Source organism: Oratosquilla oratoria, chromosome 15, assembly GCF_046742065.1.
Source record: "Oratosquilla oratoria isolate Oo_2021 chromosome 15, ASM4674206v1, whole genome shotgun sequence".
Classification (NCBI taxonomy): domain Eukaryota; kingdom Metazoa; phylum Arthropoda; class Malacostraca; order Stomatopoda; family Squillidae; genus Oratosquilla; species Oratosquilla oratoria.
This window is the reverse complement of record NC_134791.1, coordinates 32124339-32146388: the sequence shown is the minus strand read 5'-3', so window position 1 is coordinate 32146388 and position 22050 is coordinate 32124339. Positions and strand designations below refer to the sequence as shown.

General features: G+C 42.5%; 1 protein-coding gene across 1 annotated transcript in view; it reads left to right on the top strand.

The window, feature by feature from the left end:
• Positions 1-14188, top strand: part of Duox (dual oxidase) — a 95717-nt gene extending 81529 nt beyond the window's left edge. Inside the window, exons 19-25 of the mRNA XM_076198760.1 lie at positions 1061-1229; positions 7938-8075; positions 8351-8561; positions 10155-10319; positions 10439-10594; positions 10973-11098; positions 11346-14188. Coding sequence (XP_076054875.1) covers positions 1061-1229; positions 7938-8075; positions 8351-8561; positions 10155-10319; positions 10439-10594; positions 10973-11098; positions 11346-11477 — 1097 coding nt within the window. The 3' untranslated portion in view covers positions 11478-14188. The remainder of the gene's footprint in view (positions 1-1060; positions 1230-7937; positions 8076-8350; positions 8562-10154; positions 10320-10438; positions 10595-10972; positions 11099-11345) is intronic.
• Positions 14189-22050: the final 7862 nt, after the last annotated feature.

Here is a 22050-nt window from a genome sequence, read left to right as displayed (position 1 = left end):
AGGAGGGAGTCACAAGGTGTGCAAAGATGGTGTGTGGAACAAGGAGGACAGGAGGAAATAGAAGGAAGGGTAGTGAGTGGTGGGATGATGAAGCAAAGAAGGTTGTAGAAGAGAAGCAAGCATTCACAAATTGGTTACAAAATAGGATGAGAGAATCATATGAGAGGTACAAAGATATGAGAAGTAAAGCAAAAGATAAAGGAGGCAAAGAGAAGAGCAGATGTGAAATGAGGTAAGAGTATGACAGAAATTTTTGAAAGTAATAAAAAGATGTTCTGGAAAGAAATTAAGAGAGGAAGAGGAGGCAAATCAAGCTGAGAAGAAAAGGTAAAAGATGCGGATGGAGAGATGATAATGGAAGAGACGGCAAGGAACAGTGTGGGTTCAGGACAGGTAGGAGTCACGTAGATCAGATTTATGTGGTAAGAGAGATATGTGAGAAATCTTTAGGAAAAGGTAAGAATTTTGGGGGGCCTTTATAGATTTGGAAAAGGCTTATGACAGGGTAGACAGGAAGGCATTGTAGGAGGTATTCCAGATATATGGGATAGGAGGAAAGCTGTTAAGAGCAGTCAAAACTTTACGAGAGTAGTAGAGCTTGTGTTATAATAAGAAATGAAGAGAGTGAGTGGTTTCAGGTAAAGGTGGGATTTCGCCAAGGATGTGTTTCTTCCCATCATTTATTCATCCATGTAGTAAAAGGTCACCTTTATATTCTCCAGTTTCTCCACATTCTTACTGTTATATTCATCAGATGACAGGTTTCTTCCCATCATTTATTCATCCATGTAGTAAAAGGTCACCTTTATATTCTCCACATTCTTACTGTTATGTTCATCAGATGACAGGTTTCCCCAGTGAACACACTCAGAACTTTTTTCTTTTTTGTCTTTGTGGCTGACTCCTTTTATGTGGCTGAGTGGCTGAATCAAAGCACATGCCTATTCAAAATAAATTCCATTTGATATAGTGTTTGAGTACTAGTAAAGACAACTTTTTATTCCCCAGGGGAAGTTTATAATTATGCATCTTTGCAACTGTACTGGTTTGTATCTTCCAGGTCTGACAGGTGTACTCCTCTTTGTCATCATGTGCATCATTTTCATCTTTGCACACCCCATGATAAGAAAAAAAGCTTACAAGTTCTTCTGGTTTGCTCATCAGCTCTATATTCTTCTCTACATCCTCAGTCTGTTGCATGGACTAGCCAGGCTCACAGGTGCACCAAGGTAAGTAACCATAAAATTATCTCGTTCCTTTTGTATTGTAGGCCATGCATTCCATACCAAAAAATAAATGTATGTACACACACACAGACAAATATATGTTGTTCCGAAGAATACAAACTCTTCGGTACTCCTTACACTAGGATACTCTCGCGTAGCGCGAATATTTTTACTGCGAAATTAAAATCCTCACTCTGTGGGTCTGGGCAACGCTTATCCTCAGTAAGGGGCCCCATTGGGGCAAGGGGGGGGCCCTTGCCCTCCACCACAAGTCTCGCACACTATAACCATTCTCTTCGCAGTAGTGACCGCGTTAACATCTCTCTACTGCATGTTTAGTTTTTATCGGTTTCCCCCTTAATGGGCCGATTCTCAGTCAAATTCCTTTATTGGCGCGGCAGCGAACCGTTACTTACTCAGCGGTTCTATGTTTACGTCGGTGCCGAAAATCAAGCAATCCGCTTCGATTGTCGCCAGCTCACTCTAAGGACGCTAAGGAGTTCGTCGTCCTTCAATTTCATCGGGGTTTTCCCTACGCCATCCTGTGTCCTGGAATTATTAAGTGCTTCTCCATTCCCTGTATTATTCCCTTAACCGCCACCGGGTATCCTACCCTTCACTGTAAGTATGGAATCTGGTTCCAGTATTGTTGTGGTTTCGCCGAAGGGAGATAAGGGGAAAGGTGCGCTTGCATAGAAAATGGCTTCCCTCTTCACCCCCCCAAAAACAAGGGAAGGCGGCCTACGGCTTCGGAGGAGACGAGCAATTCTCTCCCTCCTCCACGGCGTAGTAGACAGGAAGCCAAGTTGTCCTTTATTCCTTTAAACCTGGACGGTTAGCGTAGATGGACATGCGCCTCAGGCCACCTCTAGCTACCGTTCCTGTACGAGCTTTTCCCGGATGGGGTCGCTTGCGGCTTGCCCTCGCCCATCCCAGAACCTCAACAGTCGCCAGGAAGGTGGTACAACGCCACTTCGAGTCATTCTCAGGCCAAGTTGTCCTCTTCCTTCAACAAAGGACGGTTAGCGTAGTCGGACATGCGCGTCAAGCCACCGCTAGCTACCGTTCCTGTATGACATTTTTCCCGGATGTGGTCGCTTGCGGCTGCCCCCGAAACTCGACGCCGGCACGGACAAAGGGGGGGGGGGCAAAGAGCCCCTTAGTCTCTTCTACTCAGGAATCCCGCAGTACGCACAACACCCACCGTAGGAAGAGCCGGGTGATCAACGGTGCCCTTCCCATGCCCTTTGCTCACAGGGACAGAGATCAGGGACGAGGTTGCAGATGCGGTGTTTCTAGATGGCTTCCCCCCTCACCCGACACAAGGAGAAGGCATGCTACGTCGGCGGAGGACGAGGGCAGTTGTCTCCCCCCTCCTAAGCGTAGTAAACGGAAAGGTTGTACAATAGCCGCCCCGAGTCAGTCTCAGGCCACTTGTCTCCTGTTCCTGCCCACAGGGTGGTTAGCTCCGACGGGCACGCGCTAGCCCCCGCGAACCCCCCCGGGTACGAGATTTTTCCCGGATGCGTCCGCCGGCCCCGTTCCGCGCTTCTCAAGCGCGGTTCGTGCACCGCACGGAAGCTCGTGAGGAGTCACCGCCCCCAAGGGCCCCCCTCGACCATCTTCCACTTGCTCGGCCCCCCTCTGTACCCATCAGTGACCGGGATGGTAGCGTGAGGTTCCTCTCTGCCCGTGCCGACCCCTCCTACGCCGACGACGATGTCCACAGCTCCGTAGGGGGGGGGCACGCTCCCTTTCCCCTCCCGTTTCCCAGTCGGAATCCTCGATGGTGGTCCCACCTTCCTTCTCGGACGTCCTCGCGAGGGTTCGGAGGGCGAATCGACTGGGCCACCCGAAAGAAGAGGAAGCCACATTCGAGTCTGACATCTTCATGACGGCCAACTCTCAGAAAGCCCAGCCTCCTCCCCTCCACCTTCCATGGAGTACGCAGACGGCGAGAGCCATGGCCCAGGCCTCCGACGCTCTCGCAACAAGGACGACCGAGAAGACGCGTTGGCTTTCGGTCCCATTGGAACACCAGAAGCGCTTCTACACCCCATCGGGGTCAACCCTCGGAGCAGCCTCGATCCAGGCGAGGTTACCAGAGCTGGTTAGGCGGACGCCGAGTCGCTGCGCAGGCGAAACGTCCTCCTCTCTGGCAGGGAAGTCAGCGACCACCTTCAATCACTGGCTCTGTCCCTGGCGGTGAACTCCTGGCTAGAACGCCTCCTTGCCTCGGCGTGGGAGTTCTTACCCGCACTACAACCCCAGGAAGAATGCGACCTCCAGGCTTTTTGGCAAGCGCGAGCAGAGCCCTGAAGCATCAGGTTTCCTGTCTCTCAACGTCCTGGGCCAACTTCGAGTCCCGCAGGAGAGACACCATCCTCGGGGACCCCAGTGACCCCCTCCTCAGGGAGATTTATGCTCACCCACACGCTGATTCCCCCGGATATGGTGGACTCCGAGATCCTAGACGCAAACATTATAGAGGCTCTGGACTCCCCCACAGGACTCCTAGGAATTCGCCAGCCCCTCCGCACAAGATAGGGGGTTGCCTCTCCCTCTACTGGAGAGCATGGGAAGAGGCCAGGGCGGAAGACTGGACCTACTGAGTCATTAAGACGGGCTATTGTCTTCCCTTTTCCACTGTCCCAAACCTCTCCCTCTATCCCATCCAAGTCAGCAGCTTCCACCCGGACTCGGCTCGCAGGCGGGCCCTAGCGGAGGAATCCTCCGTTCTGCTCCAGACAGGAACTTTAGTGGAAGTCTCGACTCCGGACCCAGGGTTCTTCTTACGGCTATTCCTAGTAGAAAAGACAACAGGGGTGTGGAGACCAGTCATCTATTTGTCTCCACTCAACAAGTTCCTTTTCCTTGACGAAGTTCCGAATGGCCACCCCAGAGTCCGTAAGGGCGTCTATCAGGGAAGGGAACTTCATGGTGTCGCTGGACCTCCAAGATGCATTCCGCCCAGCTATGCCAGAACACCTCAGAATGGTCCTAACCTTTGTCCTGAAATTGGGCACAGTAGTCAACCCGGGAAAAGTCAGATTTCTTACCAGAACAGAGAGTCACGTACCTGGGTATGGTCCTGGACTCCTCCCTAATGGAATCCTTCCTAGTAGGAAAGGGGATCCCGAATCTCGCTTCTCTAGTTGCACAGGCACTATCGACCAGGTTCCTGATGGCTACACAATGCCAAATCCTCCTGGGCCATATGGCCTCCATAGAGAAATTAATCCCCTGGAGTAGACAAAGAATGCGACCACTACAGTGGCTCCTCAAGTCTCAGTGGGCCCCGCAAGAGGGAGAACCCCTACAACACATCTCCCTCACCGAAGAAGTCAAGGATTCTCTTCTCTGGTGGAAGGCCCATGCAACCTTCTCATGGGGATGCCCCTCGGCCCATCTCCCCCCGAAGTCCTCCTGTTCTCCGATGCCTCCAAGGAGGGCTGGGGAGCCCACCTCAACGACGATCACATCAGCGGTTCCTGGTCCACAGTCGAGCGGACAGCCCATATCAATTGGCTTGAGTTGAAAGCAGTACTCCTGGCTCTCCGTCACTTCAAGGATCAAGTCTCAGGAAAAGTAGTGGGCATAATGTCGGACAATTCCTCGGTAGTAGCCTACCTGAACGAGCAAGGGGGGCACAGTCTCCCAGGAACTATGCCTTCTGATGATGGACATCCTCAACCTAGCCAAGAATCTCCAGGTGTCACTCAAAGCCCGTTACATCCCGGGGAAGAGGAATGTCTGGGCGGACCACCTCGGCAGGAAGAATCTGATAATCAAAACAGAATGGTCCCTCTATCGAGAGGTAGCGAACTTCATCCTCAGCAAATGGGGCTCCCCTCTAGTGGACCTTTTTGCAATGAGATGGAATCACCAACTCCCAATATTTCAGCCCTTTCCTGGATCCTCTGACAGCAGGAGAAGACGCTCTTCTGCACAGTTGGGACAACCTGGACTCCTACGCTTTCCCACCATTTCCCTTGCTCCAGAAGGTACCTCAGAGCAAGACACGCATCCTACCTTCGGATGACTTTGATCGCTCCTTGGTGGCCCGAAGCCCCATGGTTTCCGGACACCCTCGAGCTAGCAGTAGAAGAGCCTCTGGCCCTTCAGGGAAGACCAGATCTTCTGTATCCACCCATCAACGGGCCTTGACACAAGAACCCTTCAGCACTCAATCTTCACGCGTTCAGACTATGGTCCAGATCCTCCTAAAGAAGGGTTTTCCCAGAGAAGTGGTTGAGGACATGTCCGCTCCTATTTGCTCTTCCTCAGCTAACCTTTATCAAGGGAAATGCGCCTTTGCAAATGGTGCCACTCCAGGAAGTTAGTCCCAGTTCGAGCCACCATTCCTGAGATCGCCTCCTTCCACGTCCTCAGGAAGTCCAGGAAGATCTCCCTCTCGGCAGTACAAAGCTATAGGGCAGCTCTAAATCAGGTGTTTTCTCTGAAGGGCATGGTCCTAGCCCTTTCACAGGAAATTTCCATGCTCTTCAGGCACTTCAAAGATCATGCCCCCCCCCAGGGAAATCAGTTCTCCTCCGCGGGATGTGGCATTAGTCCTGAACTCTCTGAGGGGTCCCCCTTACGAACCTCTCCGAGAGGCACATCTGAAGGACCTCTCCTAGAGGACAGTTTTTTCTGCTAGCCCTGGCATCTTCCAAGAGAGTAGGGGAGTTACATGCCATCTCTTATAGAGTCGCCCATTCCAAAGGATGGAAAGAGGTCTCCTTCACTTTCATGCCTCAATTCATTGCCAAAACAAAGATCCTGCCAAATCCGACCCTAGATTCTGGTCCTTTAGTGTTCCATCCTTAGACGAATTTGCAGGGGGAGAATAGACTGAAACCGTTCTATGCCCGGTACAAGCCATCCGGACCTACCTCAAGAGAACCGAACATCTTCGACCAGAATTAAAGTGGTTGTTCATCTCTACTAAAGGTAGCCCATCACTAAGAATTCCTTTTCTTACTGGACAATGGAAGTCATCCGCAGAGCCTGCGACATGGACCACACAGATTGCCCATGACCTGAGGGCAGTAGGGACCTCCCTAGTCATCAGAAAGAATCGGTCAGTCAACCAGGTTCTTCAAGCAGGTATATGGAAAAGCCAGAATACGTTCACTTCCTTTTACCTCAAAGAAGTTATGCGGGAATCTTTAGGGAACTTATCTTTGGGCCCCATAGTGGCCACCCAAGAAGTCCTGAAAATGATATACCCCTCCTCAAGAGCACACAGCCGACCCTGACAACTCATCCAGGTTCTGGCTCGGCAACTGCAGGGATAACTTTCTAAAGTCCTTCTCATACTCTTACATTCCCTTACCTCACCTGCGGGCTCTCTAGCATTCCAAGGGAATCAATTCAAGCCCTTCAGTGGTACAAAAGTGATTATAACCTTTCTGTCTCCACTCCAGGGAACAGAAAGGGGTGCACTTCAAAGTGAGGGGAATGTATAGGGGTCTGGTCAACATAGTCTTAGCACACTAGATTTTCCTTACAGTGGTTTCCCAGGCTAGATAACAACTTCCTTCCCTCCTAAGTCCGAGTCTCCTAGTGTAAGGAGTACCGAAGAGTTTGTATTCTTCGGAACAAATGTAATTTTCGCAGGAAAATTAATTTTTCCCTGATACAAACCTGAGGTACTCCTTACCTTTAATGGCCCTCCTCAACCACCCCTCTAAACAGTTCCTTCTCCTTGCCTGACAACCTTGTGCTTAAATCATACCTGGCTCAGAGAATGGTTATAGTGTGCGAGACTTGTGGTGGAGGGCAAGGGCCCCCCCCTTGCCCCAATGGGGCCCCTTACTGAGGATAAGCGTTGCCCAGACCCACAGAGTGAGGTTTTTAATTTCGCAGTAGAAATATTCGCGCTACGCGAGAGTATCCTAGTGTAAGGAGTACCTCAGGTTTGTATCAGGGAAAAATTAATTTTCCTGCGAAAATTACATTTTGTACATACATACATATACACAACCAGTGAATTACAGGCACTTGACATCTGCCAATCACCACAGGTTATAAATAGCCTCTTTCCTCTGGATATACAAACAACTCTTTTTTTCCATAACACTTACAATATACATAACATTTCATTAACAACTGTTCACACATCATTTATATTCATAACTGGTATAAATGTGGTGTGAGTATGGGTGTGTGGTTGGCACTGTAGCACAGGGTCAAAAGTCACCCTGTGGAAGGGGGTTAATGGGCGTCGGCCAAGGTAGAAGCAACAGTATCGAGTGAACAAAGGGAGAGAAAGGAGTGAGAAAAGTGCTGTGGAAGAAATATAGAGAATAAGTAGTTAAGGGAGAATTATAGGATCATAGGCATAATTAGTGAGAGCAAAGAATGGTGCTAAGGTAAGTGAACTGCATGCCCCCAAGTATAAGCTATTTAGGCCATGGATGAGGCAACTAACACTAAGAGGGAACCATTCAAAATGAGCAACATAACTCTAAAACTGTTTGACTAGTGAATCAATCTGGTGGCAGTTGCCTGTTACCTAGGAACCATGGGTCTCCTGCAAGAAAACTTGGGTAGCAGATTGATTGATAAGTACATATAATGTATATACCAAAGGCTCTTTCCTCGTAAGTGCAGTTGCTGAGTCAAAGCACATACTTTTCAGTCTGACAGAAAATGCTTCAGTCTCTACTCAGAATCAGTTAATCTTTATATCTATTTCTTCCTTAGGTTTTGGATATTTTTTGTTGGGCCTGGAATCATCTACACTTTGGACAAGATCATCAGTCTAAGAACACGGTATATGGAACTTGACATTATTGAAACACAGCTCCTTCCTTCTGATGTTGTTAAGATCAAGTTCTACAGGTGAGTTACTCTGGTTAGGTAGACAGATGAAACTGAAACTGAATGTGTTTCTTTTCTTTTTTGAAGACTGAAATCAATGCATTTGTCCTTTGTTTTCTCTGACATAAAGGTTATTGTATGCATAACTTTGAAACCTAGGTTTAATCTCTGTGTTCATAATTAGAAAATCTCTGACATAAAGGTTATTTATTATATGCTTAACCTTCAAACTTATGTTTAATGCCTATGTTCATAATTAGCAAAGTATGAATATTTAAAGCCTCTCAAACTTTCAGACCACCTAACTTTAAATATCTAAGTGGACAGTGGGTACGTCTTGCCTGCACTGCCTTCAGGCAGTCTGAATACCATGCTTTCACTCTCACTTCTGCACCACATGAAAACTTCCTGGCATGCCACATCAAAGCACAGGGACCATGGACATGGAAGCTGAGGAAGTATTTTGACCCTGCCACCTGTGAAGTGGATGAAGATAATCCACCAAGGGTAAGTTTTATTATTTACATTCATTCTTAAACTAGTCTTGATTTTACAGTAACCATGCAGTTAGTACCCCAGTACAGGAAGAAATACAGATATTAAAATGAGTTGCATCAGACCCTGGTCAGGGTGCAGGGATGACCCGTCGTCAGGGAGGTGCTCAGATAAGAGGGAGGGTGGAGGGGTGCGGAGTGTATTCAGGGATGGAATGGGTGGAAATGATTTTGTGCCTTTCCCTTTTTGGCTACCTCCCTTGTAAGGGGGAAAAAGCCTTGGTATATGTATGTATGTAATATACATATATATATATATATATATATGTATATATATATATGTATATGTATATATGTATATGTATATGTATATGTATATGTATATATATATATGTATATGTATATATGTATATGTGTGTATATATATATGTATATATGTATATGTGTGTGTATATATATATGTATACATATATATGTATATGTATATATGTATATATATATATATGTATATGTATATATATATATGTATATGTATATATATGTATATGTATAAATACATATGTATATATATGTATATGTATATATATGTATATGTATATATATATAATATATATGTATATATGTATATATATGTATATATATGTGTATATATGTATATATATATATATATATATGTATATATATATATGTATATATATATGTATATGTAGATGTGTATATATATATGTATATGTATATGTATATATATATATATATGTATATGTATATGTGTATATATATATGTATATATATATTATATATGTATATATATATTTATGTATATGTGTATATATATATATATATTTACTTAGTTGTATTTTGTTGTATTTTACAAGAAGGGGAGCTATGCTCGTGGTGTCCCATCTCCATATCTCATTTTATCTAGACTGTCAACAAGTTAGTTGGAGAAACTTTTAACTTAAGATCAATGAAAGTAGCCTTTGACTACACGGATGAAGAAATGGTAAAGAAAATATTAGTTACACTGATAAGACCAAAATTGGAATATGCTGCAACAACATGGACACCTAGTTCTAAAAAAAAACAAAGAAACTAGAAAAAAAATCAAAGAGCAATGACAAAGATGGCACCAAAACTCTCTGATTTAACATATGAACAAAGATTGGATAAACTAAATCTACCAAACCTGGAACAAAGAAGAAGAAGAGGTGATTTGCTAACTATCTACAGAATTATGAAAAGGATGGAAATTCTTGATAGAGACAACTTACTAAAGTGGGACAGAAGAAAAACAAGAGGACACGAGAAGAAATCTAAGAAGGACAGTTACAGAAGAGTCTGAAAAAAAAATAGCTTCCCACACAGAGTTATAGATATCTGGAACAAACTGAATGAGGAAACAGTGAGTGCTAAAACTAGACAAGATTTTAAGAACAAACTGGATGCAGAAAGATACAAAAGCGGGTCACTACAAGCATAACTCTCTTCCCGTAAGATACAACTAAGTAAATACACACACACAAACCACACACACACCACACACACAGTATATACTAACAAGTCTTTCTTCAGTTTAATATAAATCTTTAATGACTATTTTTCATAGATTCGCTTGGAAGGCCCCTTTGGTGGTGGAAACCAGGACTGGTACAAGTTTGAAGTGGCAGTGATGGTTGGGGGAGGTATTGGAGTGACACCTTATGCTTCTATTCTGAATGATCTCGTCTTTGGAACTTCCACCAATAGGTACTCTGGAGTTGCTTGTAAAAAGGTAAGTCCCAAGAACAAAGAAAAGGCAGCCTGAACACACTCATAAGGAGCTGACTTTAGATTGAGATGTTTTGTAAAAAAGTATGATTTGCATGATTACAAGAATACCTTTCTCAACAGGTATACTTCCTATGGATCTGTCCTTCTCACCGTCATTTTGAGTGGTTCATTGATGTTCTTAGGGATGTTGAAAGGAAGGATGTTACCAATGTACTAGAAATGCACATCTTCATCACACAGTTCTTCCACAAATTTGATCTTCGAACTACAATGCTGGTGAGCATTAAGTTTCATCCTTAGCCTCATTCCAGTAAAGCCTTGCTGCCTTACTTCTGACCCTGGTAATGGGCAGGAGGCAGGGATGGTACTTCATTCACAGATTTCAAATAAAAGGGAAAATAAATGGGTATTTGATAGGTATGGGAGTGGTAAAGAGTGGATACATCCCTTGTCTGGCTACTTTCCTTATTAAGAGGAAGAGATTTTGTGATATATATACAGTGGCTGGAGAATATTTGTAATCATATTGTTTCAAATAAATATTTTCCCTGTGAATATGTTACAAGCTAAAATTAAAAATCCTATCAAGGTTGTCATAGTTGTTGCAACCCTCTCTAAGACATACCCAACATTCATCATATTACTTTATTCCAGTATATTTGTGAGAACCACTTCCAGCGTTTAAGCAAGAGGAGTATGTTCACAGGCCTGAAGGCTATTAATCATTTTGGTAGACCAGCAATGACATCATTCTTACAATTTGTTCGAAAACAACATAAGGTAAGAATGTTTGCTTTGTACACTTCATGGTCTTATTGTGTATATATTTTCAGTCCAGTACTACTGTTGCCAATAGTATATTAATCTAGATATATCAATATAGACATAAAGTTCTTTTCCTCAACATTAATGTAATCTTTATCATAATCATATGGCTTCTAAATTCTAAGAGTATTTATTTAATTAGTTCCACAGCACTATATATTTTGTTACTAATGGTACTCTTCTGCTCTCTCTCCTTAAACAGCAAGTATCCAAAATTGGTGTCTTCAGTTGTGGCCCTGGGCCACTTATAAAGACTATTAGCAATGCCTGTGAAGAGGTTAACCGCAGCCGTACATTACCATATTTCATCCATCACTATGAAAACTTTGGTTAATACTGAAACTACCAGCCTTCCAGCTCACTCCACTTTGTACTGTACAATAGTGCCCTCAGCTGTGGAGCACTTTTGCACTCCTGTAGTTATTGTTTATATGCATATGGGTGTATATTTACATAGACCTAGATGAGATGTACAGGAAAAGTCTGCATGTTTGTGTGTGTGTTTACCAAGTATTGTTTGACAATGCGTAGGCTTTTGTTGATGCATATGTGATTTATTTCTTATGTCTTTGTATTTTTTCTATGTTTATCCCCCCCAACACTTCACTTTAATTTTCTCTTCTTTGTCTTAATTTTCCATTTCTCCCTGTAATCAATACATCTTTTTTCATAAAGTTCTTTCTGGTTTCGGACCTTTAGGTGGAAATTTATACCATTTCTGTTGTACTATTTGAGAAACTATTTCTTTGCATATTCTTTCCACGGGCCATTTGGAGTTTCAGTATATCTTCTCATTATTGGAACTTGTAAATGGTGGTGCTACAAGATGGACATAAAAGAGAATCATCTTCCTGCCACCCATCCTCAAAACCTGTCAATACACTCATCTCCACTTAGAGGTGTAGACCCAAATATCTGACACTCAGGCTCTATACCTTGCCCAAAATCTATCAATTTCCACTAATTTCCTCCACCTTTTCACACAAACAGAGGTAACAATCAATAACTGCTCCTATCCTCCAATTATTCAAGCTGGTGACATGAAAACAGTTCAAGAATACATCATAGGCATCAGCCCAACATTTCTTCCCAGAACAGTTTATGGGGGTACCCATGGACTATTGTTAGTCACCATAGGGCTGAGATTCAAGTCACTGCAACTGAGAGTAACAATTACCTTCTCAATTTTTTTTTTCCTGCTGGTGTCTATCTAATCCTTTTCTGTGAACTTCCTGTTGAAACGCAGTAATTATGTCTCCCTTCTTTCATCTTTTTTGCATTTTCCCCCATATATGAGGTGTCTTGTACAAAAAGGTGGCATCCATCAAAAGTTAAGGGTAAATAAAGTTTAAAAGCTTTTAAAAGAATAAAATAGTGAAAACCTACTGAAACAATTGCTTACAATGTTAAAGTTTCTTTTTGTTTATTTGAAGGGAGTATAATGCATCCCAAAATTTATTTTTCTTTTAATCACGAAACTTAGATGTATAGGACAGGCAATCAATAGTAAAATTGTATAATCGTGCGTGCATTAAAAATACAATCAATTTTGTCAATACAGTTCCATAGTTCTTTAATAACATTTGATTTTTAATTTATCAGTTTTCCATGACAGCATATGAATGCATTTCTTTTCACATAATTTAGAAACACAAACTTACATAAGAAGGAAGTCTGCATATCCTCAATATACCAAAATGTACTGAAAATATTTATTTTCTCTATATCCAGACAAGCACTCACATTTACCTAAGGACTTTCATCACATTCAAACCTATGTGATATACAGCCTGTATAAACATCTCCACTTTTTCCTTGTCTTGTTTCTTTTCTGATTGAGAACTGTGCTGGTATTCCTGAGCATTCATTTTGATCCTTAAAAGGAAAGAAATTTTCCACAATCATGAGCAGTCTCAAAGTGAAGAATGGAGGAACATTTTGGTATTCAGCAGTGATTAGTTGAGTCAGATCAGGTGGGACCTACCTTTTTTTTTTCAAAAATGCCTTTTTTCATTGTATGACTTATCATCTAATTTAAGCATATTACAGTACTTTTGTTCCTCCATTTACTTGATGAAGAGTGGACTTTTATAGCCCTTCCTATAATGTAATAGTGAAAATTAATGTCTCACTTTCATAAAAGAAAACAGATTAGTAAAGTGACTAATTTGTCTTATTTTATATATGATGCCTAATATGTTGGTCCTTGTAGTCCTGGTACTCTTTTTGTGATGTCATGTTGATTTTAATTTTTTTTCTTTTCTTTTTACTGGTGTGTGTTTTCATGCCACATAGTATACAGTTGAATGCTTTTTTTGTTTGCTTTTCTGATGAAGTTACCTTTGTACTCAACTCATGTCAGGACTTTTATGCCCATTATCCATATACCTTTTTTGTTTCCTATCTTTTACTTGTTATTCTTTTGTGTCTCCTATATGTGCACCACTCTGCATTTACTAGTATGTAAAGTATTTATATGGTTAAGAGCTGGCACATTATAAAAAGTGGAAAGGTAGTTAGGTCTTTATGTTGAGGAGGATTTTAGCTTTAGTGTGATAAATGTTCTTTAATAATATCACTTATATTTTAAAATAATTTATTATCATCATTGTTCTGTTGAAGCAGCTTTTGTAAACACCTCATTGAAGTTGAGTAAGGAATGCTTTCATCTTTATACATACTTTGTGCATCTGCTTTCATGGCAAAGTGCATTCCATACATAGCTGCTGTGCATTGGATTGAAAAATATAATTTCTATTTGCTGTGTGATAGAGATACAAGATTAATACAAGTCTATATTTTCTCCTTTGAAGAATCAAGGCATCCTGTGACATGCTAACACCTCTTCCTCATTGCAAGGAAGAAAAGGTCATTACATACAAGATCATATAGCTCTGGGTACACAGCCATTGCCACTTTATTTTTTACATAATATTATATTCAATTTTGCCACTTCATTTACTTTTACTTCAAATTCTTATTTTCCCCTCAAATGTGTCTAATGTACACTGTGTGTATCCTAATTGTCTATTTCAACTTTGTCTTTGTACATAGATTATAGAGAGTTTTCCAGTTTGTGAAATTTGAGGCAACATTCATTATTTATCATCTTCCTCTGCCTCCCTTGTCACCCTTCCACTCCTTCCTCTCCCCTATCACTGCTTCCTCTCCCCTCTATCATTCACACTCCTTCCCCTTCCCTCCCCCTCCCACTCCTTCCCCTCCCCCTCCCACTCCTCCCCTTCCTCCTCCCACTCCTCCCCTTCCTCCTCCCACTCCTCCCCTTCCACCTCCCACTCCTCCCCTTCCTCCTCCCACTCCTCCCCTTCCTCGTCCCACTCCTCCCCTTCCTCGTCCCACTCCTCCCCTTCCTCGTCCCACTCCTCCCCTTCCTCGTCCCACTCTCCTCTCGTCCCACTCCTCCCCTTCCTCGTCCCACTCCTCCCCTTCCTCGTCCCACTCCTCCCCTTCCTCCTCCCACTCCTCCCCTTCCTCCTCCCACTCCTCCCCTTCCTCCTCCCACTCCTCCCCTTCCTCGTCCCACTCCTCCCCTTCCTCGTCCCACTCCTCCCCCCCCCCCCCCTACTCCTCCCCTTCCTCGTCCCACTCCTCCCCTTCCTCGTCCCACTCCTCCCCTTCCTCGTCCCACTCCTCCCCTTCCTCGTCCCACTCCTCCCCTTCCTCGTCCCACTCCTCCCCTTCCTCGTCCCACTCCTCCCCTTCCTCGTCCCACTCCTCCCCTTCCTCGTCCCACTCCTCCCCTTCCTCGTCCCACTCCTCCCCTTCCTCGTCCCACTCCTCCCCTTCCTACCCCTTCCCCTCCCCACTCCTTCCCCTCCCCACTCCTTCCCCTCCCACTCCCACTCCTTCCCCTCCCTCTCCCACTCCTTCCCCTCCCCACTCCTTCCCCTCCCCACTCCTTCCCCTCCCCACTCCTTCCCCTCCCCCCCACTCCTTCCCCTCCCACTCCCACTCCTTCCCCTCCCTCTCCCACTCCTTCCCCTCCCCCTCCCACTCCTTCCCCTCCTCCTCCCACTCCTTCCCCTCCTCCTCCCACTCCTTCCCCTCCTCCTCCCACTCCTCCTCCTCCTCCCACTCCTTCCCCTCCTCCTCCCACTCCTTCCCCTCCTCCTCCCACTCCTTCCCCTCCTCCCCTCCCCCTCCTTCCCCTCCTCCTCCCCCTCCTTCCCCTCCTCCCCTCCCCCTCCTTCCCCTCCTCCTCCCCCTCCTCCTCCCCCCCTCCTCCTCCCCCTCCTCCTCCCACTCCTCCTTCCCCTCCTCCTCCCACTCCTTCCCCTCCTCCTCCCCCTCCTCCTCCCACTCCTTCCCCTCCTCCTCCCCCTCCTCCTCCCACTCCTTCCCCTCCTCCCACTCCTTCCCCTCCCCCTCCCACTCCGTCCCCTCCCCCTCCCACTCCGTCCCCTCCCCCTCCCACTCCGTCCCCTCCCCCTCCCACTCCCACTCCGTCCCCTCCCCCTCCCACTCCGTCCCCTCCCACTCCTTCTCCTCCTCCTCCTTCTCCTCTTCCTCCCACTCCTTCCCCTCCTCCTCCCACTCCTTCCCCTTCTCCTCCCACTCCTTCCCCTCCTCCTCTCCCATGCTACCACTCCTTCCCCTCCTCCTCTACAATGCTACCACTCCTTCCCCTCCTCCTCTCCCATGCTACCACTCCTTCCCCTCCTCCTCTCCCATGCTACCACTCCTTTCCCTCCTCCTCTCCCATCCTACCACTACTCTCCCACACTACTCCTACCCATGCTGCTACTCCTTTCCCTCTCCCACTCTCCTCCACCCATTCCACCATCTTTTCTCATCCACCTCTTCATCCTCTCTTTTTTTCTTCCTTTTCTTCCTCATGCACCTCCTCCTCCCAGAACATTTCCTTTTCACACACTTGCAACTCTTCCTGGACTCTCGCTTCCTCATAAGCCTCCTTGTTCATTTCCTCCTTGTTCACTTCCTCCTCTTCCTTTTTCTCTTTTCTTTTTTTCCTCTTTCTTCACTTCCTCTTTCTCTTCCTCCTGTTCCTCCTACTGCACTTCCTCTTTCTCTTCCTCCTGCTCCTCCTGTTCCTCCTACTGCACTTCCTCTTTTTCCTCCTACTGCACTTCCTCCTCTTTGTTCTTCTTCATTTCCTCCTCCTTTTCTTCCTCTTTACTCACCTTCATCCTGTTTGTCTTCATCATAATCATACTTCTGCCCTCATGCAGCTCCCCTACATCTACATATTTTTCTCTTCTTCCTCCTCCCCTTCCCCTTTTCCATTCTATCAACAGGCTATGTGATTTATCTCTGTGGCCCCTCCTTCAATACTCTTTCCATCTGGGGTGGCACATTTCCTTTTATTCTGGCTACTGCTGCTCTATTTTATTCATCCCCATGGTGCTTAACCCTTTGGTAGTGAAGGGTTAGGTGATTAAAGGTGCCTTCCAGTTACTGTTCCATGTGATACTTCCTTTAAGAATTATATTGATATATATGAATATATATATGTATATATATTCATGTAAGTATATATTTATACATATATATGTATATATTCATATATATATGTATATATTCATATATATATGTATATATATGTATATATATATATATATGTATATGTATATGTATATATATGTATATGTATATATATGTATATGTATATATATGTATATGTATATATATGTATATGTATATATATGTATATGTATATATATGTATATGTATATGTATATATATGTATATGTATATATATGTATATGTATATATATGTATATGTATATATATGTATATGTATATATATGTATATGTATATATATGTATATGTATATATATGTATATGTATATATATGTATATGTATATATATGTATATGTATATATATGTATATATATATATATGTATATATATATATATGTATATATATATATATGTATATATATATATATATATATATATATATATATATATATATATATATATATATATATATATAAAAAAATGTGTTTCTATGTGTTACTTGGTATTAATGAATATCCTGTGAATCATCTAGGCTTTTCTTATGCTGGAATAGCTGATAGGAAACTAGAAGCTGGGGAAATATAGGCTGAAGTTATAAATCTCACCAGGTTTTGTGATACACTTTCTATTAGGTTTTCATTAATGATATTACAGTAATCAATTAAATTTGAAGATCACACATTAGTTTTGCACTTTGCATAAATATACAAAAAGTAAACACCATGAAAGTACAGTATACGTTTGTTTATGGTCCTCCCATCCAAATGTGTAATTGTTAAAAAAAGAAGAAAAAAACTAATGTCCAGAACTCCCAGGGAGAAAATAGTGCAGTGATCCTTTTCCTGCCAGAAGCACAGTATTTTTTTTCCCTCATTACTTGATATTACCCTATTATCAAGCCCCCCTTCTTTCATAATGCTAACATTTGAACAAGTAAATGGATCCAATCGTCTGCATGTAATCACTCAATTTTTCTATATAGGAATATATAGTAAAACATTCTGTAGCCAAGTTCTATCAAATGATGTAGCCTACAGTTTATCAGTGGCCAAATTATATCTGAATCTTTGTACATAAGCAGTGCACATCAGCTGCCCTCACATGGTTTGTCTATGCAATGTAAATTGTTAACAAGGCTGTAAGAATGGCTGTACATTGTTGCTGCAATTGTTCCCTTTGATGTGGTTTTGAATGTTCAAACTCACCTGTGCATCATTCTGGCATGGCAATTTGGCAATTGAGCATAGGTATGCATAGCATTCCAGTGGTATCAATAGGTAATCACAAAAAGCTGCCCAATTTAGTGAAGTGTGTTGATGCCTCTGTCCACATTTACATGTGGATAAGTGCTTAATTTGAAATGTAGCCTATGAATTGTAACAAGTTTAATATTGGGCTAGAGCATACCTAGTTAATATCTACATATGAAATGTAGGCTACTCGAATTTTAGGTGAAGGGTACCCCATTACCCATTGAGATTTAGTGTTCAAATGCTCAGCAGACTGATCAGTGAACCATATGGTGCATGTTTGTAATTACGGTGCGTGAAGTCAATTCAGTATTGGGACATTCTCCATTGTGAACTCACTCATATGTGCATATTGTTTATATATTTGTATAATATATTTACCATCTTAATTTGATTGTTGTTTTATACCCCTTTACCTAGTCAACATTGAGTATGTATATATGGGATGGATGAACATAAGAACATAAGAATAAACTTCCTGCAGAGGCAGTGCAATGTAGTTCAGTTCGAAGCTTTAAGAATCATTTAGATAAACACCAAAGCAAGATGCTGTAATGATTATGATTTATTTTATATTATTTGTTTTTGTTTTGTTATCATTGTCTGATTTTCATTTATTATTAGTTATATGTCAATTTATTATTATTTACTATTTACCTGTTTGTTTATTATTTAACTATACCTATGCATTTATTTATGTATTTTATTTGTTATTTACATTATTATAGTTTTTATTTATTTTATTATGATTTTTTTCTGCATCCGACCTAGATATGGACCAAAAGGTCTCCTGTCGGCATGCTCCGCCTTTGTAATCCTTTGTAATCTTTGAATGAAGAAGACTGTAAGAGACCATAAGGCCTACACTAGGCAGCTCCATACCCATCACCACCTCTGTCATCCCCATCCATAAAGTTGTCTAATCGTTTCTTAAAACAACTGATAGTTTCAGTGCTCATTACATGGTAACTAAGTCTATTCCATTCATTGACCACCCTATTAGTAAACCAATTCTTGCCTATTTCCTTCTTAAATCTAAATTTGTCCAGTTTAAATCCATTACTGCAAGTCCTGCCCTGTTGTTTTAATATGATGACCTTGTTTGCATCACCCTTGTTAAAGCCTTTGATTCACTTGAACACCTCTATTAGATCACCCCGCACTCTGCGTCTTTCCAGAGAATGTAAGTTAAGGTGTCTGAGCCTCTCTTCATAAAGCAAAATTCTGAGTCCATGTATCATTTTGGTCATTCTGTACTGATTCAAGTGAATTGATGTCCATTCTGTAGAACAGACCAAAATTGTACTGCATAGTCAAGGATGGGTCTATCTCTAGATACAGTAAACTTGCGCTTATCTGAACGCGTTTTAACCGAATAATCGCATTAACCGAACATTTTCTCAATACGGTAGCCATCACTTCAACCGAACGTATTTGGATCTCAACCGAACATTCAAACACCCCGCCGCCTCTTCCGCCACCCCCGCGCCACCCGTAAGCTTCACCAAGTGCTCACACGGTGGCAGCACACTCCATGTTTACACCTGATCGGCTGTTTGGCGGTACATACATTCGTGAGTCCTCTCGGTGACGATACAGTATCACAAGCTCTCCTTAAACATTTTCTCTTTATACTCTATAGAATATGTTTATGAACTATTATAAGCATTTCATGTGTATGTTAAGTTTACAGGTACGAATATTGCAGCCGACATTACCGCATAAAAATCTAAGGGAATGAAACATACAAAGTCGGATTAACCGAACATTTCGATTAATCGGACATTTCTAATCCCCCTTGGAGTTCGGATAAGTGGAAGTTTACTGTACATACATACATACATATACCAAGGCTTTTTCCCCCTTACTAGGGAGGTAGCCAAAAAGGAAAAGGCATAAAATCATTCCCACCCATTCCATCCCTGAAAACACTCCACACCCCTCCACCCTCCCTACCATCTTAGCACCTAGATGATAATTACCTCTGCACTTCTATTTATTACTGTCCTAGCAATGAAACCTAATGTTCTTTTAGCTTTATTCCTGGCACTAATGCACTATTTCCTGGTTTTAAGGTCTGGACTCGCTAGAACTCCCAAGTCTCTCTCAAACTCAGTTTTCTCTAAAAGCGTGTTATCTAAGCTGTATCTATTTTCGGGGTTGTGTAGCCCTACGTTTAACACACTGCACTTGTAGATATTGAAGTTCATGTGCCATTTCACAGACCATGTGAACAATTTAAGATCATCCTCCAGAATCTCTGTGTTGTCTCCTGACCTAATTAGGCTTCCTATTTTAGTGTCATCCACAAACTTACTAACATCACTATTTATCCCATCGTCTAATTTGTTTATGTACATAATGAACAACAAGGGATCCAAAACTGAGCCCAGGGGAACCCCACTAGTAACATTGTCCACCTAGATTTTACTCCATTTATGGTGACCTGCTGTTTTCTGTTACTAATCCAAGCTCTAATCCATTCTAACACTTTTCCTCCTATGCCATGGGCTTTGATTTTATTTAGTAGTCTCTGGTGTGGTGCCTTGTTGAACACTTTGCTAAAGTCAAGGTAAATAACATTGTAATTATCATTGTTACCTGACACCTTGTATATTTTTGTGCAGGGCCCCGGGGCAGCACAATTTGGGAGGGTGGCACTTTTGGTGAAAAGAAGGTAAAGCAAATTCCCCCTAATGTATTATAATGCATGATGATTTATTTATCATGAGTTGTGTGTATGAATGATGTGTGTATAAACGTTGTTTTGTGGATGAATGTTACATGTGAATCGTGCTAGTGACCATCAGATGTGGAAGGTGGTGGTAGTGGTGGTGTGTGTGTGGGGGGGGGGGTCACTTTTCGACTCGCCCCGGGGCAGCACTTACCTATGTCGGGGCCCTGCTTTAGTGTAAAAGGATAGAAGATTAGTCACACATGACTTACCCTTGGAGAAACCATACTGTATGTCACGAATTAAGTTATGTCTTCCGATATGTTCTCTGAATCTATTTACTATTATATATTCAAGCATTTTACCTATAACCGATGTCAAACTGATTGGCCTGTAATTGCATATAGACCATTGATTTCCCTTCTTAAAAATGGGAACAACATTTGCCTTCCTCCAAGCAGTAGGCACAAAACCAGTGTCTACTGATTTATTAAATATTTCAGTTAACTAGTTGCAGATTTCAAATTTACACTCCTTAAGCATTCTCGGAAAAAATTTGTCTGGACCCGGGGATTTTGTAGTTTTAAGTCTTTCAATCTGCTTGACTATTTTACTAAAGCTGATATTAGATAGACTACTTACTTCATCCCCATTGAAAATCAGATCACCGTCAAGTACCTTATCTAACCTCTCATTAGTAAACACCAAGAGAAAATATTTGTTAAACTCCTCACTTTTTTCTCCAATTCCATCATGACATTTTCATAGTTTTTAAAAATTGGACCTATTCTTTCTTTATTTTTTGTTCTATAGAGATGAAAGAAACCCTTTGGGTTGGATCTTGCTTGACTGTAAACCTTAATTTCATGATTATGTTTCACTGTATGTGTATTCTTTTTAACCAGCTTTGCAATTTCATTATATTTTAATTTAAGGTGTGTTTCCCCCCCTTTTTTTTTTTTTTTTTTTTTAAGTAAAGTCCTTTTTTCATTCCGATCTGATGTTTCAATTTGTCCATCATCCATTTTGGAGTATTACTATTCTTCCTTACTGACTTCAGGGAGATGAATGTATTTTGTGCATTAATAATTAAATCAGATTGCTATACATTTAATCCAAATCACTGACCTGGCTGTTGAGCCCCCTGCCCCCAAGTGACCTGACCCAAGGTATGCATATTACCCTCCGTGACCCGACACCTGGTAATGACCTGACCCATGGTCATGACCTGACCCCTGGTCATGTCCCGACACCTGACAGTGCCGATAATGTCCGAAACATCCAAATGACATTTCACATTCAATTCCAAATAGGATTTTATATTGTCAAAGTTTGCTCTCCTGAAGTCTGGTACTTGGACATAAAAGGGATATTCAGAAAGAGGGGAATGTCTGGTGAGGAAGGAAGGGAGAAGACAAAAGATAGGGGTGAGTGGAGAATGGCTGTGTATAGATGATGATGTGGTGCATGGGAGTGGGT